The 25,817-nt window shown below is 41.3% G+C and overlaps 2 protein-coding genes across 2 annotated transcripts; one reads left to right on the forward strand and one right to left on the reverse strand.

The window, feature by feature from the left end:
- Positions 1–1,058: 1,058 nt before the first annotated feature.
- Positions 1,059–19,852, forward strand: LOC144522026 (ELKS/Rab6-interacting/CAST family member 1-like). Its single transcript, XM_078256778.1, has 20 exons — positions 1,059–1,233; positions 2,739–3,510; positions 3,639–3,827; positions 6,337–6,628; positions 8,215–8,342; positions 8,482–8,556; positions 8,646–8,801; positions 9,010–9,177; positions 9,917–10,084; positions 10,209–10,346; positions 10,499–10,639; positions 11,022–11,162; positions 11,333–11,526; positions 12,964–13,099; positions 13,218–13,349; positions 14,309–14,469; positions 14,671–14,818; positions 16,279–16,374; positions 17,740–17,925; positions 18,675–19,852. The coding sequence occupies exons 2-20, from the start codon at positions 2,965–2,967 to the stop codon at positions 18,810–18,812; spliced, it is 3,333 nt and encodes a 1,110-aa protein (XP_078112904.1). The 5' UTR covers positions 1,059–1,233; positions 2,739–2,964; the 3' UTR covers positions 18,813–19,852.
- Positions 19,853–22,315: 2,463 nt separating this feature from the next.
- LOC144522027 (F-box/LRR-repeat protein 14-like) lies at positions 22,316–24,985 on the reverse strand. The gene has a single exon (XM_078256779.1). The coding sequence runs from the start codon at positions 24,367–24,369 to the stop codon at positions 23,158–23,160; it is 1,212 nt and encodes a 403-aa protein (XP_078112905.1). The 5' UTR covers positions 24,370–24,985; the 3' UTR covers positions 22,316–23,157.
- Positions 24,986–25,817: the final 832 nt, after the last annotated feature.

Consider the following 25,817-nt stretch of genomic DNA (forward strand, 5'->3'; position numbering starts at 1 on the left):
TATTAATGAAGAAAAATCCTTTTGGGATACGTTAATGTAAGCTAATTGGGATAAAATTATCATATTATCATAAATTATGCATACGCCTCTAAAAGGGTTTGATATGTTTAAAATCTTGCATAATTTGGTCCGAGTTTAGGTGTCAACACAAGTTAGAGCTGTCAAAAATATGTAACAATATTTTTTGAATATAAAGACCCTTATGATTTTTTTTTAAATTCACAAATGCCTTTTCTTCTGAAAAAAAAAATGTATACGTTAAATAATATACAATTAAATGTTATCATATCATTCCATTTATACGGTTTAACACTTCTGTTGTGAAAATTGAAAACTTTTTTTTAATTGATACATGTTTGGACAAAATGTATTACTTTGATACTTTATTAGCTGAAGCCTTGTTAACAAATGATAAGATTTTTATCAAAATACAGGATGTTGTTGGTAAGCCTTGAGGTCTGCTTCTTTCTAGTCTCGCTTTGCCAGACCCTCCTCCCAAAGCGCGCTGAAGGAGCTTCTTTTAGACTGCAAAAGGAAAAAAAGACATTTATTCTGTCATGAGTGTTAAATATACTATCTCGGCATACTGTTATACATACATGTAACTCAATTTTGTTATTGCATTTTGTGGAAAAAAAGAAAGCAATCAGACAAACCATTATATTTTTTGTAGCAACCATTCTGGAGATACAAATTGTCCAAGTAAGCACTGCCCCCTGCTGGTATTTGTTAACTAAACATTCCATTTGTATCTCCTTTCATATTATTTTACACAAAATGAAAAGTCACCTCATTCACAATGTCTAATTAATATTTTATTGGTAATATCCGAGATAGTTACTCAAATTTTGGCAAACTACATTTGGATCGGTGCCTGCTTACTGAATGCACTCCAGAGTTTACCACAATCTTTACTTATATCACCATATTTATTCAAAGCTATGTATTTCTGTCTGTTTTCTGTTGTTGTCTTCATTTACCACCATAAAGCTCGTGACCGCGCATTTAAAATTCAAGCGTGGCGAGGAAGACTGTCGTGAACGCGCATAAGAGGCTTGACGTCACTGAGGCGCCCTGGCTCTCCTGAGCCGCTGGTACTGCTGGCAAAAGATGGGAAAAAAGATAGATATCTATCGAGTAAGCAACATAAAATGACGGGTTTTGCAGCCGTAGTCCGATTGACAGAGGATTCAGTATTGACACTGATTTGAACTCTACCAGACAACAAGAAAGGTAACGTTAGCTTGTTTGAAGAGGTTTTCACCACTGGTGTTAGCGAGAGAGAAAAAAAAAATAGAGGTTTTGGTTGACCACATAGATTGGATGGACTAGCCTCCGTATGTCACGGCGAGCTAGCGTTAAACGTATGTCTGTGCATTTGATAGTTTAGCTCTTTTCTTGAAATTTACTAGACTCACAGCTCTGAAGAAGAAAATCGTAGCTTAAAATGAAGCCGTTCAGTAGAGGTGAAGGAAATGGATATGGTTTGATGTGGGTGTCTCCAAAGCAGACCCTGTAACGTTACCGTGTCGTTAGGATTGCGCAAAATGCTTTAATTGTGGCTTAATGTATCACATTTAACATCGCTTCTAATGAGCTATCACGCCAGGTATCTAGCTATATCTGTTTGACCGAATATTATTTCTGTTTGCATTCAGTTTTACGAGCAGGACGATTTTTCTTACAAATGTCCACCATGGACAATCCCCTTTTCCCTCCCTTGCTGGTTTTAATCCATAGCGTCAGCACATTGGAAAAAATACTCGGAGCTTCAAGCTTCATTCCGCAGACAACATTTAACGAACCAATTTACACATGTCAAGCAAACTACAACAATAACGGGATAACGCGTAAGTTAAAGGTAGAAATATCAGCATGTACTGTTAGCCGGTATGTTAACGTAACGTTAGCTGCTAGCAAGGCCACGCAGACTAATGTTAACCCAGTTAAATGGCTGTGGTGGAAATTCAGTTGAAAACTAAAAATATGAAAGTGAGCACAAACCAGCATACATTTCCGTACACAAATCCGCTTAAAGTCTTGTAATGTTATATACCAGCATTTTGACTCAACTTGTCCGACAAGGCTGACAAAAGGAGTTATGATGACTTACCAACATTTTGTAAAATGATAACGTTACATCTTTCAACTTACTTTTTTTAGTGTAAAAGTGGCTCCTACATCCTCAAGTAGATATGTGTAATATGGCGATTAGCAAGGACTTTGTTCTAAAGGAAACCACTTGAGAAGAATTTTGTACTTAGACATGATTTTAAACAGTTACATAACTGTCTGTGCTTAGATTGCTTCTTATCTGGATCCCCTCCTGCAGTACAGAGTGGACAGCCTTACTCACTCTTACTGTGCTGAATGTTAAAAAGTGAACCAAACATTAAATGTAGTTTTCCCCATTTTGATTGTGATGGATATATACCCCTTTAATGACTCCCGGTGAACTATAGACTGTATGTTAGACACCACTGGCTTGTTTTCATATGGGGTGCCCATAGTTTGATGCTGATTCAGTTTTGATACTGAATTTAATTTAATTTGACAGGGAAGATGCAATTTAACATAGTTCCAATACAGAGCATGAAATGTGCTGCACAGCATTTAAGCTATTGCTAATTTTCAACTACTTTGTCAATTTTACAAACATTTGATTGTATTTTTAATTGATAACACTTTGTGAATGCTATTGTCATGCAAGTTATAGGGAACAACTGTTTTCTTTGCAGATTGGTGTCATAATTTGTAACACTGGATTGCTCCTGTTAGAAGAGGAAAGTCTGTCAGCATTGTCTGTCCCTGAAAGTGGAGAGCCTCAGATCTCTATTTTATCACCCACCATCTCCACTTGAAGCAGGATCACCACCACATATTCACACAATTAGTGAAAGTCACAATCACAAAATCATCTAGATTATATACAGATACCTGAACTCATACTTATTATAGCAGAAGATGTACGGTAGTGCCCGCTCTGTTGGCAGAGGGGATGCCAACCATAGTGGTGGAAGAGATGGAGGTGGTACTGGTAATCAGGGATCTGGCCGTTCCCCTCGCCTTCCTCGTTCTCCTCGGATGGGACACCGTCGCACCAACAGCACCGGAGGCAGTGGAGGAGGTCCTGGAGGAGCAGGAGGCAAGACGCTTTCCATGGAGAACATCCAGTCCCTCAATGCTGCGTATGCAACCTCAGGACCAATGTACCTGAGTGACAATGAGGTTGCCATGACAGGTGACCACCTTCCCAAAAGTGGTGGGACAGTGACGACCATGGGGAGACACAGGGTGACATATGGGTCAAGGGGCAACAGCAGTGGAGTTGTGGCCGCGAGCACCCCCAACATCTCCACCTCAGTGGCTGCCAATGCTGTGCTGCCAGCAGGCATGATGGCAGGTGATGCTCTAGCTTTTGGGGACCACCACATGGCCTCCACTGTTCCCCATTCTCTAAGGCAGGCCAGAGACAACACCATACTTGACCTGCAGGCCCAACTGAAAGAGGTATTTTGCTAATTTCTTTCCAAGTTTGCAGATTCTAACAAGGATTTGGAATTTTTGATAGGAGGTTGAGTTGCTGGGTTCAACATTAGAGTACATTTACAGTATTTGTGCTACTCCTGCTTCCTCAGATTCTGCGTGAGAATGAGATGCTGCGGCGAGAAGTGGAAGTAAAGGAGAGCAAGCTAAGCTCCTCTATGAATTCTATCAAGACCTTCTGGAGCCCAGAATTAAAAAAGGAGCGAGCTCTCAGGAAAGATGAGGTTTCTAAGATCACTGTCTGGAAGGAACAATACCGTGTGATTCAAGATGAAGCGCAGGTGAGTGTTCCCTTGTATTTATTTGAATAGATAGACTAGCTGTTTTTGCCTCAACATTCCTGTTTCTGATTTGACTGTCATTTTTTTATCTATCTAAACAAAATCATCAATCTGCCTGTTCGAACATGTTTGACTGGAAAAATGCATTTCACCCAGTGTGTCAGTTTTAGCACAAGTGTGTTTCTCTCTTTATTTTCTCTTTGCATAGGCTAGATGCAGGTTTTTAACATCCAGTTAATCCTCTTATATGCAGCTATATGCTCATGCTTAATAGATGAAAGAGATTGTAAGTCTAATGGCTGCATTAGCATTTCTGTATGTTTTTAGAAATTGGTGGATGTGGTAAACATGATGAAAATGTGGAGAACGTGCACATTTAAAACTGTTTATATGCATTGTAGTTTAAACACTGCAGAAAATAAGAAACCATGTTGTCACGGGTAGCAGTAATAAAGGAGCTGTTGTGAATAACACTTTTGTATTTTGGTTATGTGCTATTCAAGAACAATTGTTATTATTCTCTTTTGGTTGATCACATGTTTTGGGCACAGGTGAATTGTCAAAAACAGGATAAATATGTTATACATTTGTCTTTCAAAGGAAATCCATACCAAAACTGCAGAATTCACTTTTAACACTTTTGTTATATTTTCCAAATGTCAAAATGAAGTATACAACAGTCTACTGGACTTATTATTGTAGAGTTGAATGTGTGTTGCCATTCATCCAAATAGCTTCATTTCTCATTTTAGGTGCAGAAACCTATCATTTTCATATGCCCTTCATTCCCTGTTACTACATCTGTGTACATTTTCACTTGTTTTCCCCTTGCTTGGCTCTGAATCTACAGAATAGAGACACTGACTTTTCAACATTTGAGGCCAGCTCCTTTTTTCATCAGTCTGTCAGCCTGCACACGTGTATACATACTGTATGCACACATGTTTAACAATTTTAAAATAAGTGAGTAAACATAGACACAGGCTCGATTTTTAAATCCTACAGTTTGTTGTGGGAATTGCGCAAATTAAGTGTCATTAATGAAGAGAAATAGTCTTTGTTTCACTGTGATTCTTAATGGATGGGCAGATGTGTATAATTTGCTGTTTTCACTCCTGCTGAGTCACAGATTCACACTGTGGACTAATGAATGCCTGAGTAGCGCAGGACTAATCGGTGGGTGCTGTAATTTAAAGATCTCTGCTTTTATATGTCAGCCTCCAACGCCCACGCTGGCACACATGCATCGGAAAGCATAGACGCACACTCACAGGCATTTAGCTAATTACAGCTTCAGTTAAACTGCATGCCGTTATTGAATGTAGGTCCAACTGACAGTGCATATGTGTGCAATTGTATGTTTATGTGTGTCCTTTCTGTTCCTATGCTCGCTCTGCTGACATGTGTGCTGGTCACAGCTCTTCCAAAATCCCTACGACAAGGCAATACATCATTCTCTGTGATAAGTGACCGCTATAATCTAGTCTATAATAGTGTGAAATGGCTGTCATCTACCATTTCCCATTTCAAACAAAAGGTCAGATACTCGCCTGATGATGATGATAATAATAATCAGTTATTTCTTGTTAAATATCAGTTTAGTTAGTGCATTACATCTCCTATTCTTTGTGCTCTCTCACGCCTAACTGTTGTCTCTCCTCAGGCAGAGAGAGTGAGAATATGGGAGCCGAGGAAGTTGTGTGTGTGTGTTTGTTTCCGTGCTTGTCCGTGCATGCATCTGCCTGTGTGTATGTGGGGGGGGTAGGTGCAGTCACAGCAGTGAGTCAGCCTTTAGTCACAGGGTGGAGAGGGTGATGGACAGGGAGGGTTATTCAGAGGAGAGGTGAGAATATTGGAGGGAAGAGAGAGGGTGAGAAGCAAGGTAGATGAATAGCATGTGAGGAGGAGAATAGTGTGTGCCAATGGAGGGAGAGAATGACAAAGGAAGGAAAGGGAGGGGGGCTGGAGGAGGACGGAGAGAAACGAAGGCAGACACTGACTTGTCTCTTTGTTCCTTCGTCTGAAAACGCTCACAGCTGGTTCAGACCGGGGTGTAACACAGCCTTGTGTCCCTGTCTCACATCAGCTCTGCCAAGTGTCCGTGGCATCAGATGCCACAAACAATGCAATACTATACTGGGCTGATTGTGTTTCGCCACTTGTATTTCTCTGGGCATGAAACGTAACGCTGTCCACAAAGCCCAGCTGTTAGGTTAGGGGTGCATCTGTCAGGGCACTGCTGAATTGATTAGAGGCTGATTTAAACACAGAAGGTCCAGGGTTTGAGTCCGACCTGTGACGGTTTCCTGCATGTCTTCCCCTCTCTCTCTCCCCCTTTCATATCTTCGCTGTCCTATCCATTTAAAGGTAGAAATGCCCCCCCAAAAAAATTAAAATCTTAATCTACCCTTGTGTAAATCATTTTGTAATAAAGCAAGTAAGTCCAAAAAATGGACACAAGAACAGATGAACGTTAACAAATGCGTGTGTTTCCCTTGTTTGTTTCTAGCATCTCCAGATGACTGTTCAGGCTCTTCAGGATGAGCTGAGGATCCAGAGGGACCTGAACCAGCTGCTCCAGCAAGACCCCAGCATCCAAGGCCGGGACCTGGCCCTGACATCTGAACCTACAGAGGAGAACTACCGGCGGCTACAGGCCGAGCACGAGAGGCAGGCCAAAGAGCTCTTTCTTCTTAGGAAGACCCTGGAGGAGATGGAGCTGAGGATTGACACACAGAAGCAAACCCTGGGAGCCAGAGATGAGTCCATCAAGAAACTTCTTGAGATGCTGCAGAGCAAAGGTGGGTTTGAGTCACGGGAGAAAAGTTTAATACTATATGAGGGGCAATTAGCTTTAAAGTATCAACACCTTGACTGAATGTTGAAGCCAGTGCAAAACTGGGCGACAGACAGACAGACACTCCTTCCTTCCTTCCTTCCTTTGGGTGCCACAACTGTAGGTGCATTAAAGATAGTAAACAAGATACACAATAAATAGCTAAAAACAAGAATAATTGAAGACATAAACACAAAACGACTGGACAGGAGAAATATTTCACATGGTGTATGATTATTGTAATATTATTGCGGTATGATAAAGGCCTGTCATTGGTTTGCATGTGTGTTAAGTGTTCTGATGGCCCATGGAAAGAAACTGGATTTTATGCTCCTGTACCTCCGCCGAGAGGAAAGCAGGCTGGGCAGGTAATGTCCAGGGTGAAGGTGGTCATTGATAATCTTATTGGATCTGGAGAGGCAACGAGAGCTGGCAATGGCATCAAGGCATATTGTTGGCCAATATATCCTGATTCTTTTACAAAACAGTATGTAAGTCAACAGGAAGTCAATACGTTTCTCCACAATCATTTCGGGTCTCGAAAGGTTTTGGTCTCAGGCTTTCACTTCAAGCTGCAATGGTTCCAACTTACTTGTTTCCCCTCAGCTCCGCCCAAGCTCTCTCCCCCGCTGGCCAAATATGTGTTTCTGCGCTTTATAAAGTAACCAAGATTCATGCTTTAATCCCACGCGTGCTTCTGAGGCTAGGAATATCTGAGGGATTCATGCAGAGACCTTTTGCATAGGTGTTTCCAAAAAATAATTTCTTCATAGGTTCTTGGTGTCACAAAATATATAGATATCACATTTGACAAAGTAGATGCAGAAAACTAAGAGGAAACCCCAAACTCATTTAAACCCTAGAGGATATCTTTGATACTTTTAGATATCCCTTCCTGCTGAACAGAGCTCAGTTTGAAGCGTAAAACACAATCTCAGCTCCTGTGTTAGCCTGTGCAGGTTAACCACGTGGCTTATGATGCTCAGGTTGGCTGTTACAAAGACTTTGACGTAATAAATGTCTTTCAACCTACTTCATCTATGGCAGGGGTGTCAAACTCAACTTCACTAAGGGCCACACTGGAAAATGAGAATCGCATCAAGGGACATGCTTAGTTTATTGACGTGCTTTTATTTAGTCGAAAGTGTCAAATATTTTTGACTGTATTATTGCATGTCTCATATAGCCTATTTGGTCGTCATAAAGCCCCTAAAAAGTCAGCAAAAAAGTTCCTTTGCCATCATAGAATTGAGCAAATCAAGCAAAACACCACACAGCCGACTCACAATAACCTGTTTCACAGCCTAAATATGCAGATTTCTGAGTCTCAAAGTCGGCAAATCTGCCAAAATTCTGCTTGGAGTCTCGCGTAATTACAGTTTGAAAAGTTTCTTGTCTTTTTAGTTTGGTGCACAACTAGTCGGGCCAAAATTGATTGTGAACCTAAATTGATAAGCAGGCCGGATCAAAATTTGTGAGGGGCCGGATTTGGCCCACAGGCCTTATGTATGACACATGTGATCTATGGTAACCAAGGTGTTGTGTACTCAGGGCCGTCTGCCAAGGCATCAGAGGAGGACCAGGAGCGGACCAGGAGACTGGCTGACGCAGAGATGCACAGGCATCACCTTGAGAGTTTACTGGACCAGAGAGACCGAGAGATTAATGCACTAAGAGAGGTAATGTCCAGTCCAACCATGGGAGATATAACATTACATTTTATCAGTCTAGTGATGTTGTTTTCGCTCATTTATACTTTTAATATAAAACTGCACATGGATATTTTATACATACGTTCTTCTTCATCTGAACCAAAAGGAGCTGCACCGTCGATACGAGGGAACCCCCGAGTCCACCAAAACTAAGGCTCTACAGACTGTCATCGACATGAAGGTGAGTATTTAAATAAAGCAGTGTGTCTGAGTATGTTTGGTCACACTTGTTCATTTGAATGCGTGTGAGCTCCTCTTTATCAACCCCAGGATGCAAAAATCAATTCAATGGAGCGGGGCCTGAGAGACATGGAGGAAGAGCTGCTAATGCTGAAATCCAATGGACTTCTGAGCTGTGAGGAGCGTCAGGAGGAGATGAAGCAGATGGAGGTCTACCGCAGCCACACGAAATTCATGAAGAACAAGGTATGAGACAACATGAGATGGAGTTGACTCAGTTGAGTCAGTTGACTGACCTGTTGTAGTGAATCTTAAATTCAGAAGCAGGACTCAGACTCCAGATATCCTGATACTTTTCCTCGGCAGCTGTCCATCTTGAATTCACTAGAAACTTCAATTTGCTAAGTTTCATTTTCATCTCTCCTTCTTTCCCCCATGACCTCATCTTTTTCAGATGGAGCAGGTGAAGCAGGACCTTTCCAGGAAGGACACTGAGCTGCTTGGTTTGCAGACCAAGCTGGAGACGCTCACCAACCAGTTCTCAGACAGCAAGCAGCACATAGAAGTCCTCAAGGAGTCCCTCACTGCCAAGGAGCAGCGAGCTGCCATCCTACAGACAGAGGTACAGCAGATATATACACTCTTGCCCAGGGGACTTAGGGAATAGGTGTAAAGCAAGAGCATTTTAAAGGTACATATGTTATATAGTGAGGGGAAAGACTTGTTCCTCCTACTTCTGACCGATAAAATTGCAAACAACAAAGCACAGAAGTCACCATATGTTAAAGTGCTCATTTTCTGGTTCATAATTGTATTTAGAGGTTGTACCAGAAGAGGTTAAAGGTTTAATTTTCAGAAAACACAATCTATTTGTTGTACTGCACATTGCTGCAGCTCCTCTTTTCACCCTGTGTGTTGAGCTCTCTGTTTTAGCTACAGAGTGAGACATCTTACTTCTGTTCCATCTTTGTTGGGAGTCGCACATGCGCATTAAGTACTGCTAGCTTATCAGTTGCAGAGTATGAAGGAGTGCCATGCTAGCAGCTAGGCAAGCATTATAACATGTGTTAAAAAGTGACACACGTTCGTCACGGAAATAAAGGCTGGACTACAATAGAGCTGTTTGGAGCAGTTTGGGAACAGTGTTTTCTGTTGGAGATGGTAAGTCCCTTTGGGGTGGACTTTGGGCTTTTTCACTTTGTAAACCTATAACGTGCAGAAAAAGATATAAAGGAAAGGGGAAAAGCCAAAAAGCACAATATGAGCACTTTAAGGAAATGTTGTTGCTTTTGACCACTTTTGTGATCGTGACACAGTTATGGTCAGCGACTGTTGTAAGTTGTCCACCTCTACCTGACCAGGTGGATGCCTTGCGCCTGCGCTTGGAAGAGAAGGAGACGACGCTGAATAAGAAGAGCAAGCAGATACAAGAGATATCAGAAGAGAAGGGCACGCTCAATGGGGAGATCCACGACCTCAAGGACATGCTGGAGGTTAAGGAGCGCAAAGTGAATGTGCTACAGAAGAAGGTGATTTGGACTAAGCGCTGTTTCAGAGTTGTCTGAAATGACCACATGCATTCCATCATGCTACAATGTGTGTCCTGTGGCTGATGTTCATTAAGATTGATGGTTGCTTGTGTTTGCTCTGCAGATTGAGAACCTGCAAGAGCAGCTGAGGGACAAGGAGAAGCAGATGAGCAGTCTGAAGGAAAGGGTAAAGTCTTTGCAGGCAGACACTTCCAACACTGACACTGCTCTCACCACACTGGAGGAGTCTCTTGCAGAAAAGGTGAGTTTACGTCTGCACGTACCATGTTACTTCTGACTACAAACTGTAGAAGATTGTAAATATTTTCTGCATGTTCATTTGTAGCGATGTATGTGTGTTGATTGGTTATGTCCGTCAAATTATCATTTTCTTTCTCTACCTCCTCCTCCTAGGAGCGCATCATTGAGCGTCTAAAAGAGCAGCGAGACAGAGACGACAGAGAGAAGACGGAAGAGATCGAGAGTAACAAAAAGGAACTAAAAGAGTTGAAGGAGAGACTGAGCTTATTGCAGGGAGACCTGTCAGACAGAGAGGTGAGAAACGGATACAGGAACACAAGCTCACAGAACGACATGCAAACTGTTGTTTACTGTGATTCTATTAATACAGTAAAACATTAGTCAGTTTTTTTTCCATTAGTCTTACTTTGTGATGATGCCAGCATAAGCTCTAATGCATTTTCAGTCTCCTCAGTCCCATGCTCTGTTAGTTTGATAAGCTGAAACAGGGTCGTGTGTGTGTGTGTGTGTGTGTGTGTGTGTGTGTGATGTGATGTGTGTGTGTGTGTGTGTGTGTGTGTGTGTGTGTGTGTGTGTGTGTGTGTGTGTGTGTGTGTGTGTGTGTGTGTGTGTGTGTGTGTGTGTGTGTGTGTGTGTGTGTGTGTGTGTGTGTGTGTGTGTGTGTGTGTGTGTGTAGACGTCTCTGTTGGACCTGAAAGAGCATGCATCATCCCTGGCCTCGTCTGGGCTGAAGAAAGACTCCAAACTCAAGAGTATGGAGATTGCGTTGGAGCAGAAGAGGGAGGAGCTCTTCAAAGTGGAGAACCAGCTTAAGAGAGTGAGAACCTCAAATAAAGAAATCAGGCAGCTCATGTGTTGGTTCAGCGCTACATCATGCTCCTAAATGTTGTATTTTATATGATTGACACAAGTCCGTTATCTAACCCCTTCCTGCGGAGTCGAAAGTGAATACAACTGCTTTCTAACTGGCGTCCTGTCCTTTGTCAGGCTCAAAATGCAGCCCTGGAGGCTCAGGCCAACACTGAGGTGGCTGAGCGCATTAAGAACCTCGAACAGGAAGTGGCCCGCCACAAAGAGGATTCTGGGAAGGCCCAGGCTGAGGTGGACCGCCTGCTGGAGATCCTTCGGGAAATGGAGAATGAGAAGAATGACAAGGACAAAAAGATCAATGAGCTGGAGAGGTGGGTGGAAACATGCATGTTTCAGTTACACTCAGAAATCTTCTGTAAGGATGACTGTTCATGGTGGTAAACTTGACCACTGCACCATGTGTTCAAGCTTTGCCCTTGTCACTATACAGTAGTTAATGAATGTGTGTCAGTTTTATGTGCAGCTAGTTTCTAATTGTTAGCCCTGGAATAAGCAGTGTGTTTAATGTGTAAAGATTTTGTTGTGACTTTGTGTCAACAGAAGTTTGGAATGATTGAGTCTTGATTTTACGTGCTGTTTTTTTGTGGTGTTAGGCAGCTACACTGTGCTTTCTGCTGTCTGTTTTCATCCCAGGATTTGTGACCACTGTCCCTCATGAGACACTGATACAAATGTTCCTTCAATGACATCATGTCACTGTGGAGATGGTTGCCCCCAGCACATTAAATGGTGGATTATAGTGTAATTTGTCATTTTTGCATCTTTGCAGTATTGCTTTGAAAGCTGATGTGGTGAATGTTATTAGCAGACCTGTTATAAGCTGGTAGGTAGTTGGCATAGGCAAGCATGTATGTCATGAACTATGAGATCCTCTTAATCCTAGAGCTGATGTGTATTAGCCCCCCCACCTCCTTTTTTTTTAAATTTATTTTTTTATTCTCTTCTTCATATTGACTCATCTTCCTGGTCTGTTTTTCTCTTTACTGCTTTCTTGTCTTTATACCGGAAATCTTTCACGGCACCAGTTTGGCCTCCAGGTTAGTATTTGCTATTTTTCTTTCTTTCCCAGCCCAGGCATCCTTATTATTTTTGTTCTCTTCTCACATTTCTCTCCCTTGTTTCTCTCCACCTCACCTCTCCATAGGATGTGGTGTCGCAAGCAACTGCCTTGTCCTGACTTCTGTTCATGCCCAGTTTTCCTCTTTTCCCTTCTTATTGTTTTGTCTTTCACCCTGAGTCAAATCTGAGATTGACTCTTTGCAGAGCTGTCTAAAATCTTGCCAAAGCAAGTCTGTAAGGGTATGGTTTTAACTGTCATTTCAGCGTGTTTGAAGAAGGGGAGCTTTTCATCAGATCATATCTCTTTATGTCTGCATTCGATTTGAAAATGCTTTTTTTTTGCTGCCTCACACTGTATTTACTTACAATTGGCTACAATCTTAACTGGCTCCTAACATTCTACATGGATGATGAAAATGAAAATATGAAATATGCTTCCTGTACTTTATGTGCAATTCTTGGTAGTAAAGGGGGCTTCCTTTTGGAATCAGACCAACATTTATTTGGTGCATATCTGTACTACTAAACATAACTTATTTAAACTTTTTTTCACAATGTACAATCTCTTTTCAATTGGAATTATAAATGCAGTAACAACAATTACATGTGAAGTGGGACAATAATACAATTTAACTTATACATGTACATAACATGTAACTTCTGCCATGTATCCCATGGTGTCCCTGTAGGCAGATGAAGGACCAGTCGAAGAAGGTGGCGTCTCTGAAGCACAAGGAGCAGGTGGAGAAAAGCAGGAATGCTCGACTCATGGATGAGGCCAGGAAGAGGGAGGACAACATGTCTGAGAGCTCCCAGCAGGTGAAGGTAAGTCATGGGTGCGGTTCGCTTGTATGAACCTTGCATTACAACTTTGCTGGCACAGACTTACTAGTTCAGCATCAAACAAACCATAGTTTGACCACTTCCTACTCCTGTTCTGAAGGACACTCTGCGTCAGAAGTCGGAGCGCATAGAAGAGCTGGAGGAGGCCCTGAGAGAGAGCGTTCAGATCACTGCTGAGCGAGAGATGGTGCTGGCACAGGAGGAGGCTGCCAGGTCACTCCAGGAGAAACAGGTACACAGCTCCCCCTAAACAAACGCACACAAAGCAATATTATTCAACCCAAACGATCACACATACAGAGCATGTGTATCTAAACACATCTATATACAGATAAAAGAAACCCCTTCATATACTGAGATTCTTTCTTCCTCATCTTTTTGCTGCCCTTGTGGCGTTTCTCATCCTTTCTTCACCTCCTTCCTCTCCTCTGGCCTCCGTCTCTTTATCAGTTCTTTTATCTTTTGCTTGTCATGTTCTCTTTGTTTTCTCTCTGCTACACACCGCCTCTCAGAAGCACTCACTCAAACCAATGCATGAGTCCAACCTCGCCCACTTTAAGTGGTCTAAGGTATGAGCCCAGTATGTGTGACCTCCCTTCAGTTAGCAACAACACGCAGGGGGAAACAATAACGGCAACACCTCTACAATGTATGCAATAACACAACAACCCTGCAGTACATGCATTTGTGAAGTTAGATTATTTTTGGGGAATTTGCATTTGAGGTTGTTGGATTGCATTGTTTTGTAAGATGTTGCTGTTTCCAGTCCTTGTAAATTTCATGTTATTTTGTTTACCTGCTGTAACATTGCAATGCTTGAATTAGGTGGCACGGACGTCAAGTAGCCAATAGAATTGATCATTTGGGGATGAATTAATTATTCTTTCATTCAGTCAATTGTAATTTTAAAGATGTACTGATACGAAACAATAGTACTCCTGTGCCCTTTTTAAATGAATAACAGGTAAATGAAATTTTGTGCTGTAGTTTAATGGTATCTGTGTTATAGTCCTCCCCAAACGCCAACATGAATTCTGTTGCCCCTGTCTCTCATTAGAGCACTGCATACTGATAAGTCATCAAAAGTGTCTTTCCATGAAAAAAGCCCTGATCCTCACTGATGGATTTAGGTAATCTGTTTTACTCTATTTATGATTTGAATTGTTGTTGTATATGTGTTTTGTGTCCCAGATGGAGGAGCTGCTGGGAGCCATGGAGAAAGTTAAGCAGGAGCTGGAGTCCATGAGGGCCAAGCTGGCCTCTACCCAGCAGTCTCTGTGTGAGAAAGAGGCACACCTCTCAACCCTGCGAGCTGAGCGCAGGAAACACTTGGAGGAGGTGCTGGAGATGAAGTAAGAAACAAGCTCACGTGTGCACACACAGTAGGGTGGAGAAGACTCTGGAGTATCAATTGCTGCCTTCATCTTGTAAAATGTCATCCCATTCTGTCCTTGCCCAGCTGGTGGCATGATTTTCGGCGATGAATAATAAATGATAATTGAGCTATTTACTTGTGTGGTTAAATGCCATGTTGTTTCATCCCCACCTAACAGGCAGGAGGCGCTGCTGGCTGCTATCAGCGAGAAGGATGCTAACATTGCCCTGCTGGAGTTGTCCTCCTCTAAGAAGAAGAAGACCCAGGACGAGGTGGCTCTGCTGAAACGGGAGAAGGACAGACTGGTGCAACAGCTCAAACAGCAGGTGGGGAGGGGGCTGCTGGTATCCATGAAGGGGAATACATGATTGCGGTGTTCCAGTAGTTCAGGGATCCTCGCTGTGATTTCACACACTCGTGTTATTTCCATTTATTTTTCCTACACGTCTCTCACACAGAATATGCTCACCAGTAGGGAATAGAGTGCAGGAACTCTGTGTTTTACCAGAAAACAAAATTGGAAAGATTGGACACTGTAAGTCAGTGGCAGTTTTTTTTAGTAACAATAGTTTGTGTTATTCTGCAAGGATACATCACAAATGCCAGTGAATTATGTCTCATAAGGTATCTGTCGCTCTGTGGAGTAACTTTTCCACAAACCCTATTTTTTTTCTCTCTCTCTCTCTGAGCCAAATAAAAAAGTAAATTTAAAACTGGCTCAATATCAAACTGGTTCAAAATATATAAAATATCAAAGGTTTTAGCCATAGGCAATGTTTTTCTCCTGGGGTAATCTTATGTAAAAGATAAAACAATTTAATTAAATAAATTGATTTAAATCGAAACCATGAATCACTTCACTCAGTTCCTAATTCTGAGCACAAAACAGATCTGAAACCAGGTAAGGGGCATACTTCTCTGAAACATGTACATTAAATGTTTTGACCAGCATGATATTTGATTCATGGCAATTGATCTCTGTTTAGCAGAGGAGGCTGAAGATTACAGAAACATTCAAGTTTTTATCAAGCCAGGGGCATCTATTGTAGCTTCATGTTTCCTTATGCTTGGAACAGTTTAGTTCTGCTGACTTATGTTTTTATTAGTTGTTTTTTTTGAAGAGCTGGGCTATATTATCACGATATTGTTGGCCAAATACCTCAATGTTGATATTATAGGGTTGACAATTGGTGCTTACAAAAAAATATTTACACAAGGAGATTTTTGATAAATAATCATCAGTAATGTGTATATAATAACTAGGTGGGTAAAGAACAGTCTGGTAAATTACATCACTTTACTGTAATCCAGCCATTAAAACCAGGGACAGATACAGTCATGTGAAAAAATTAGGACACCGATGCTAAAGTTGACTAAAAATCATCTTTAGGAAATTGATCTTAATGCCTTAATTTAAAGAAATGAGGAAAAATCCAATCTTTAAGGACACCAATTATCTTTGTGAATGAATAATGTATTGTAAATAAATAAATGTTCTTCCTTAAAATACAGGGGGCATAAGTACACCCCTATGTTAACTTCCCATAGAGGCAGGCAGATGTTTATTTTTATAAAGTTCCCTTGGCCTTTGGAATTAAAATGGCCCCACATCATCACATCCCCTTCACCATACCTAGAGATCGGCATGGGGTACTTTCCATAAAATCATCTCTCAATGCAAATCAAACCAGCTATTAGGCTAACTGAAATAAAACTGTCTGTCTACTGCTTTTCATCGTGTCCCTGTGTACAGTGTTTTATTATTCTTACCATTTTTGATTTACAGACTCAGAACAGAATGAAACTGATGGCAGACAACTACGAGGATGACCATCTGAAGACTGCTTCGGACCAGACAAATCACAAACCCTCTCCAGATCAGGTAGCTTACCGAACCACCAATTATTCAGGTTTCCATTTCATCCTGAACAGCTTCTCGAAAAATGCCTGTAATTGATTTAACAATGTAAAGTCTGTTGTCAAGAAGGTTGAACTGATGCCTACTATCTGAAGGGAATTATGATTTTGAAATGGTTTTCTTCTGTCTTTTTAACTTGTCTGTCTATATACACACTAACCAAATGTTCCTTTTGTAATGCTGCGATCGGCTTAACTTGTGGCTAACAGGATGATGAGGAGGGTATTTGGGCGTAGCTGACCTTTTGCCCTCCCCCTCTCTCTCTCGCAGCCATTAGGTTCAAAAGGGTGAGCTCTAATGGAAAGCCAAACCTGTCACACCTTTCTTCGTCGTTGCTCTGTGGCATGTTTACGTGACTTCCATTCATTGTTTTAAAAATTTTTTTTTTTTGCCATATACCATTCCTCTCTCCTTTTTTAATATTGATTGGTCTTTCTGTGATCTTACCGCTCATCCATGCCTGCCTTTAACACTGCTCATGTATTGCTTTTTAGTAGCTTATGAGAAAGGGATTGGGGGGGGGGTGTGTGTGTGAGTTTGCATGCACAAGCTAAGAGGATGAGATAATTTTGATCCTGGCTCAGTCTCATCGCCCCAAACTAAAGCATCTTAGCTCTGCATGCCACTGCTCTGACACTGACATTTAGCTCCTCACATTTTGACCCACACAAACGGGTGTTGCACTGAATAACGTCCTCGACGTAGTCTGGCTCAACAGATGTACATTGCTGTGATAAAGCCTGACATCCAGTGCATCTCTCCCCTTCATCTATCTATTTTGCAAGGGCACCGTCGCTGCATCTGGGGCTTAGTGCAGCACAGGACGGCTGTGATTGGTTCAAAGAAATGCAAACAAGCCAGAGTATTTATATCCCAGAATAGATAAGCTGTGTAGCCACACCATACTCCAGCAATGACGCAGCACTGTGGAGATAGGTCTGGCTGTGCAAGACTGCCCTTGATGTAATCAGTGGTTGGGTAAGTCCCTTTAGACACTTTGTTGAGCTGCACATACACAAATGGCAATCCATGGGTATTCTCATAATGCACCTGAGAAGGTTGTGTCTAATGTGAGATGGTGATGGCTTCATAAGCATGCATGCAGAAGATGTCTCTTTCTCTCATTTTGTGTTTTCATACAAGTGGGGTCTTGTGCTTGGGTCTTTCATTATGTTCAATCATTGAAATGGGACCATGGCTCTTCCTTCGTTAAACGTCTGTGTAGTCTGAAGAACTTATTATTTTATTATACATAATTTTCTTCCCCTTGTTTCGCCTCTTATTTTCCACACTGCCTCACACTCTATTCCCTTTTGTCCCACGCTGCAGATGATAACCCCTCTTCTAAGCCTGTCCCAGAACCGCAGTAAGCTCAAGCTCTACATCGCCCACCTGACAGACCTCTGCCACGACCGGGACCCCAGCATCCTCAGCCAGCTCACAGCGCCCTCTCACTACCACCACAGTGACCCTGAAGACTGGGAGGAGGAGCTCCAGAAGATGAGTGTGGAACAGGTAGAATATATGTTACAAGTATATCGGCATAAATAATAACTTTTAAAAAGTAAGACTTTGGTTTGCTTCTGAATTGATTATAATTCAAATGAATAGGCCTACATCAACACAAACCGAGAGAAAGTAATTGACAAAAACATACAATTCACAGTGCGTTAATGGAAACCAAGGAAATAAAAGTACCGTAGGGAAAATGTATCAATTAAAGGCACACAAGAACAAAGTTTTTCAAAGTTTGATTTGAAAGTGGACACATTTACGGAACATTTTAAGATAACAAAGTTGATTTCAATTAGTTTTACTCGTTTTTATATATTCCTGATGTAATAATCCTTCAATTAGTGCGTCTTGTCTGTTATATATGTTGCTGTGGAGAGCAATTGTGGTTTCCATGAATGCTGAGTGTGTACTAGGGTAGTGACAAAGTATCTTGGATTTAGTTGTTGTATCTGTGTATTAAAAAGAACAGTCAAGTCAGTCACTTTGGGAGTCATAGCAGGCTCCAACCCTGTGTTTTAACTTGCATGATGATGCAGTCCTTTAGTTATTAATTATATCAGGGATAGTGCCTTTAAGGGAACTTAAATAAATGGAGAATTCCCTCACCATTGCTAGATTCAAATTACATGCCACATTCAGGAAGGCTTTTTTTTTTTTTTTACTTCAAAAATTGCATTTTTTAAATGCAGAGTTTTGTTGATTTAAAAGTCTGTTAAAAAAACAATTTTTTTTCTTTTTTTTTTCTCCAGTTGGAGCGAGAGCTGCAGGTGTGTGAGAAGGAGAGCGGAGAGCTGCAGGAGTACGCCAACTCTGTTCTCCAGCAGATCGCAGACTACTGCCCCGATATCCTGGAGCAGGTTGTCAATGCCCTGGAGGAGTCATGCTGACACTCTGACATCAGACACAACCCGGAACGAAAGCTAGGGCATTATCTCAACCCCATTGAGCTTTTCTTCCTCGCTCCCCTCGTCCACCCTGGAACAAACTTTCACGACTCCTAAGTGCTTTCCTGTCTCATGTGTCTCTCTAATGTCAGGCCTGTAATATGGAATTAGGGATGTTCACAAAGTGTCGAAATGTTGTCCGTTAGGGCACAAATATCAGATTACACACTGCAAACTGAAATGACATTTAATGACAGCTGTGGTAGATGGTTTAGTCACAGTGGGAAGAGAAGAACTAAAGTACAAATCTAATCCTATTTCAGGCACGCATTTATGAACTCACCAGAATTAGATTTTTACTTGTGGTATACTTAAGTATTGCACAACCGTAAGTCTGGTACAGGTGCGTTGGGAGAGAAAAAAGGATATCGGATGAAAGAAGCAAAGTCTTGGAGTATACTGCCAACCTTCCTCTCTCTAGACGTCTTCATTTAACAGCTAGATAAAGCACAGTTACCTCACCCACTTTGATCTCAGTCTTTTACCCCTTAGATTCCTCTTACGTATTTTCAAGTTAAAAGGGGTAAATGTATTCCTTACACGGGGCAGGAAAGCACTTTCTGTCTTAGAGAACTGGGGAGCTGCTACATCCAGAGGGGAGCAGAGAGGAGCTCAGTTCAGTGGGTAAATCATGGAGCCATGAAGATGCTTATTTTGTATTGTAGTCGGTGTTCCCTAACTAGTAAGTTGGAATCACTAGTTAGAAATACAACTACTGGTAGCCAACCATCTGAACACATAGGAAATGCCACTATTTAACCAAATATAAATGCAGCATGTTCTCCAAATGTTTCCTCTCCTAGCTTGGAGCTGTGGATCTGCCATTGTAGCCAGGGTTAAGTTGTAGGTACGTTTTTAACTGTGTGGTCTGTGGCTGAATCACTGGCATGAGAGGGGATCAAGGCCTGACCTTTTAACGCAGGTCAAAGGCCAGCTTTTAGTTACACTATGTCCTCAAATACAAATGAGAGAGAGAGAGAGGGGGGGGGAAAAAAGCTTTTATTCTCTGTGACGTATTCATTTTAGATGGTTTTGCACTCAATGTCCACTTGTTTATGAGGTATGTAATGTTTCTTTTCAGAACGTTCTAGTGGCCTTGGAGCATGCACAGAGATCAGTACTGGACCTAATGCAGGGATATTTATTCCTCTGTAATATTGGTGCTAAGGCATGATGTAAGAACTTATGTGATTCCACTGATCATTCAGTCTCATCCAAAGTTTCTATAGATATTACTTAAAGCCCACCTGATCTTTAGTTTGTTGACTGAATCACTGAAGAATACAAGCGACACCCCTTTTTCTTGTATTTTTCAGATCACTTACAAATGCAAGTGATGCCTCCTTTTATTGTATTTTTTTTTTTTTTTTTTAAATCTTCAGGGCTGAGGTTTTTAATTGCATAAGTGTGTCTACATTTACGGGAAATTAGTCACTTTTCAGCAGATTTTGACTTTTTAGATCAGTTTGTAAATAACGTGATATTTAACACGTACAGTGACTGAATAAAGGTAACTAAGTGGAAGGTGTTGTGCATTCTTTAAAAAACCTCAAAAGTTAAAAGCAGTGTAGTTGTCTTTTGTGTCTAATTTTGTCTTCATGACAAAGTGTGTGTGTGTGTGTGTGTGACAGTACTGCCATAACTTGCGGAAAGTCATGTTCTCTAGAGCTATATATAAATATAATACATATATATATAAAAATGTTTACTGTATGGATATGCATTGAATGTTTGCACAGAATCTTAAAGAGCGAGCTGCTCTGAACAAAATGGCCGTCGAGTTAGTGTCTTCAGCAGAAACTGAGGAAAGAAGTGTCAAAAAAAATCTTGTGTCAAAATAATGTATAAACTACAAATGTTTTCAAACCGTGACTGTGTGATGGGAGAGTACTTTTCTTGCATTTATTTCTAATAGTCATTTTTATATACTTTCACCAAATGGTGATGCAAATGTATTACCCTGAGATTCCAGTGTTGTCTTTTCTTCTTCCCTGTTATGTCAACGTTTTTTTTGTTGGTTGATGTCCAAGGCAGACTGGGCCTGATGGATATAAAGTCAGTCTCCAATCATAATGGCGCTTCTGCTGTTATAACAGGAACATAATGTTACAAAACAAAACTGCATCAGGAAGTTTTCTAACAAACTTCCTATGTATGGTTGATTTACAGATAAATTTGGAGGATGTTATTTGGGATGCTTGTTTTTGTACTTGTCTGTCAAACCTCTCGGAGTGGACATCTATTTCCCTCCGTCCCTTTTTTAACCCCTCACCTTTCACCACTGGGTTCAGAGAAAGCATTTTGTAATGTGTTTAATTCCCCTTACTTTGGCCTGTGTGTCCCTGCCCTTGCCTTAATGTCTTGTCATCTTTTTCTTGACTCTTTATTGAGGAACACAGAGCTGATTAAGGGGCTTCTGTCAAGTTCATGGTATATATTTTTTTCCTTTTCTTTTGCATTTGTATAAGAAATGTACTGCCTTCTGTCTGTTCGTGTTAAAAATCAAACTGTGTAAAAAAGAAAGCAAAACAGACACGTTTGAGTTATTTGGATTTTGTATGTATGTAAATAAATAAATTATAAGCCTTGGTTTCTTGCAAAAAAAAAATATTCAAACAAGTCACAGACATTACTGTTTGCTTAACTTATACCGTAAACGCCACCCAAATGCATGAATATTCTTTGAGGTTGAAGATGAGTGCTCCAACTGATTTCAACTTTGCAGCTGTTATGTTGATTTAAAGGTTAAAGAAAACGTGTTGCATCTGGTAGTTTTATACTGTAGCACCTTTTATTATTGAAAACCAAATTGTAGATTAGGACTTAGTGGAGTTGGTATAGTTAGAGCCCAGAGTCGTCACAAACATATTGAGAACATGCAGTGCGTTCTGACACAGATCTCACTCAAGGTTGGAAACTTGCTGAATGGGGCTTTAAACCCAGGTGCTGGGACACAGCTATGTAGTATTTTATGTTTTTCCTAGAGCCAGTGGGATCCAATAGGAACTGCACTTAGTTCTCCAAGTTTAAATACATTTCTCCACAGCAGACCTTTTTTTTTCCATTTAACATAAATGCTCAAACATTATCTAATGTTTAATTGCCAGTTTGTTAAAAGGTTTGAGGTGTGACTGAATTCCCTTCAGCTGCACACATTGAATTGGTATTCTGCTGTGGAATTAAGATATCTAAATCATATAAATCACTCTAGATTTGATTTAGTGGTAGACTGTGATACTGTGATACAAAGGATCAAAAAGGCATTCTTCTGATTATCTTGTGCAGCGTATACCTAAAAAAAAAAACTTTGGTATTAAGACTTGTTTTACAGATGAAAGATGTTGGATGCAGATGGTGCCCCAAGTGGTGCCCTAACTGCACAACCCTTAACATACATTTAAATAGTTGGTAAAACTGTTACAAATTCTACAGGTAAAACACAAAGCTGAAACATATTTGCCATCTTTATTCATAAATATCACTACTGTATGAATATAAAACAATCTTAAATTACTGCTTTTTTTTTTTTAAACAAATACTCTGACACTATCGATGGAAGCTCCTCAGGAGAAAAACCACTGATAAAACAGTTTTAAGGTATTGCATATAGCCTTGGCAGCTGTTAATTACTACACCTTACTGTAGTTGTGTTGATGAACCTTTGACAGAGTAGCATACTGGAACATCTGATACATACTTATTTCCTCAGGAATATGAAACATAGCCAACTATACACAGGTAAACAAAAACAGACAGACGGACAGGAGAGATCCACCCACTTCAATTTGAAGTACAATTTTGTCAACAGTCACTCCATACAAAACATATTGGTTACACAAGTTAAAAATCCATCAGCCAAAAAAAGACTATCAAAATTTGCCTTTCTGTTAAGAGTTAAAATGCCTACTAGCTATTATTCTGCAATGAGATTATTTATTTTTTTAAATATCGAAATCTCCATTGGTACGTGAGTCATAAAAATATGCAATGTAATCTAGTATTCAGCGATTGTAGGCACTCCTGTGTTTGATGGGTGAGGTAGCTAGATAGTAAGAACTGTACACAGGCTGAGATTAAACAATGCACATCAAAAGAGAGCATAAGACTGAAACTTAGAGTGGAGTATTGCAGCGGAGGTGAACAATATTCCAGTGATCAATGCTGAGTCCATCTCCTTGTTTTTAGTCACAGTATAGAATGTAAGATTAAGAGTGGATACAGGCAGTCCCTTTCAGTACACAACTGAGCACTATACACAGTGAAGCACATGTATACTAAATAAGAGATTTCACCTCACTCTCTCACTCTCAGTCATCTGCCACAGTCCCAGGTTTAACACTTTAAGGCACGGGAGTTGTGTTATCCTCTCCAGACCCCTCTTGGTGATCTTAGTACAACCGTACAGATCAATCCCTGTCAGCTGGGTGAGGTGATCAGCTATCAACTCCAACCCTTTGTCTGTGATCCTCACACACTGTCCAATGTTGAGAGTCTTGAGCTCGTGCATCTGGCGTACCATCCTGTTAATGCCATCATCACTGATATGGCAGGAGCAAAGAGAGAGGGACTTGAGCTGGTACAACCCCTGGGCGATGTAAGCCAGGCTCTGGTCTCCGATCTTGTCACAGAAGGAGACATCGAGTCCAGACAGCCGGAGGGAGCCCATGGCCAGATGCATTATCCCTGTATCACTGATGTTATCACACGACCGCAGGTTCAGGCTGCACAGATGGGTCATATGCGACAGGTGGATCATCCCTGCATCTGATATCCCTCCACAGAAGCTGAGGTTGAGCACTTTGAGCTTGTTTAGGCCCTTTGAGACATGTTTGAGAGAAAGGTCAGTCAGCTTCTGGCAGTCCTGCAAGGTTAACTTCTCCAGAGACAGGCAGCCTTCTGCTGCGCTGCGGGTCATGCCAGACAGGTGTCCAATGCCCACATCGGACACATGCCTGCAGCTGCGCAGGTTAAGGCTCTTAAGTCTGTGCAGTCCCCAGGCAATGAGCAACAGGCCGGTGTTTGTGATGTTGCTGCATCCCCCAAGTTCAAGCACCTCTAGGTTTTTAAGGTACTGGGCAATCCTGCCCAGGCTGGAGTCAGTGATCTGTTTACAAAGACTGAGGTTCAGCACCCGCAGGGATGGGATGTCCTGCACAAAGGCATGTCCGAGTCCGTTGTCTGTGAGGTTGAAACATCCACACAAGTTCAGGCTTTCGATGTGCGGCATCCCTTGAATCACGTAGCTCAGACTTCGTCTTAAGCTGAGAATCTGAACTTTTTTGATTCCTCTGGTCTGCAGACTGGGGAAAAGAGACGGGTTTGCTCGCCGCAGATGTAGCTTGGCTTCCACCCCCCTCCACACCGACTTGTGGTAGGACGCGTCTCTCCAGGCCGCGCACACTTGGGCTACTCTTCCTTTGTCTTTAACGTCCAGATAACTGAAAATAATGGCCAGGATCTCCGGGAAAAGGCACGATATGTGTGTCTCCATTTCAAACATCACTGCAGGTTGACTGCTTTCAGCAGCAGAGGTTGATTGTGGGCGACAGTACTGTCGTGGTTAGCTCGCCGAAACTCTACTGCCGAAGTTGCTGGCTGGCTCGGCAACGTTAGCTAATGTCCGCTATCATACGTACAGGCTAACTATAGCCAGTTAGCTTTGTGTGTAACGTAACAAAAACCCACCCATCTCGTAGGAGCGAAGCTTAATATTTCATTCAATACAATTATGGTACAAAAGGAGCACTAACGCCACGGGTCTTATGTTGACAACGTGGACGCAGATATAGGAAACTCCGAAGGCAGTCGTAATATTTACCTAGCAGGGTAGGCTAACGCTGTTACGCTAACGTTAGCAAACCTCGGCGTAGCGTTTTAGCTAGCTAGCTGTCTAAACTTGTGAAAAGCCGAACAAGATCCCCGTCCAAGCTGTCCAAAACAACCTATCAGTTACTCCAGCTCATCGCAAAGCGTATCCAAGAACTTGCAGAAACTTTCCTCAACAAAGCTGTTTGTTCGTACAAAGGTAACTGCCAAGCTTCTTTACTAACCGAGGCATTCCAGCAGCGTCGGAGGAGCATCCCGTCCCGGATCGCTACAGATGAATAAACCAGCTCTATTGGCTTAGCGTGAGCTAAGCCATTGGCCAGCGGCTCATAGTGGAAGAAATAAGTATCGTTGTGTTTGTTTGTAGGTACTGAAACCAGGCGCAATTACATTGTAGGTTAGGTTTTGTAAAGAAAAGAACAACAACAAATAGGTAGGCTATTAGTTATAAGTACAAGGAAAGGTTACACAGTTTTTGGCTAACTGTATGCTGACACTTAACATTATATATACACACACACACAGTCTACAGAAAACAAATCCACATAGGCATAAAGCTTAAAAACATATTTGTGAAACAACATCTGGACAAACAAACATCAGGTCAAATTTGAATATTGGAATACAGCCTACTGTGTATAGTATGAGAGGTAGGCTACTTTAAGTTACTATACAGGAGCAAAGTACTAAAGAGCCATAGCTGCTCATGTGATTTCCTAAATCCTAAAAAATCATCAGTAAATTAACGTTAATTTATTGTTAGAACATGCATTATTAACATATAATCAGCCTTTAACCACTCAGTTGACCAAATGTTCTCAGACCATTACATTATCAAAAAGTATTCTTATCCCTAGTGTCAACCAACCAACCAGTTTGTATTTCTTGATGTTTTACCCCAAGTTTCTTATTTTTCTTAACAATAATTTTGGCAGCAAATTATTTAAATGGAACCCAAACAACGGCAAAAAAAATAGGTGTTGGATGTATTCTACTGGTAATACATGACAAGTAGGATAACATATAAAAGTTGACATACACACAAAGAACATCTTAGAAATGTATTTGAGCAATTCGGGATGAAAATCCAAAAGGACTTTCTTTCTACATCAGTTGTGTGCT

Source organism: Sander vitreus, chromosome 8 (genome assembly GCF_031162955.1).
Source record: "Sander vitreus isolate 19-12246 chromosome 8, sanVit1, whole genome shotgun sequence".
Taxonomy (NCBI): domain Eukaryota; kingdom Metazoa; phylum Chordata; class Actinopteri; order Perciformes; family Percidae; genus Sander; species Sander vitreus.

Bases quoted from the DNA above. Each gene is read 5' to 3' on its own strand.
- LOC144522027 (XM_078256779.1), bottom strand. From the start codon at position 24,369: ATGTTTGAAATGGAGACACACATATCGTGCCTTTTCCCGGAGATCCTG.
- LOC144522026 (XM_078256778.1), top strand. From the start codon at position 2,965: ATGTACGGTAGTGCCCGCTCTGTTGGCAGAGGGGATGCCAACCATAGT. The intron at 8,557-8,645 runs GTGAGTATTTAA...TATCAACCCCAG, and splicing joins AGACTGTCATCGACATGAAG to GATGCAAAAATCAATTCAAT. The intron at 10,085-10,208 runs GTGATTTGGACT...TTTGCTCTGCAG, and splicing joins TGAATGTGCTACAGAAGAAG to ATTGAGAACCTGCAAGAGCA.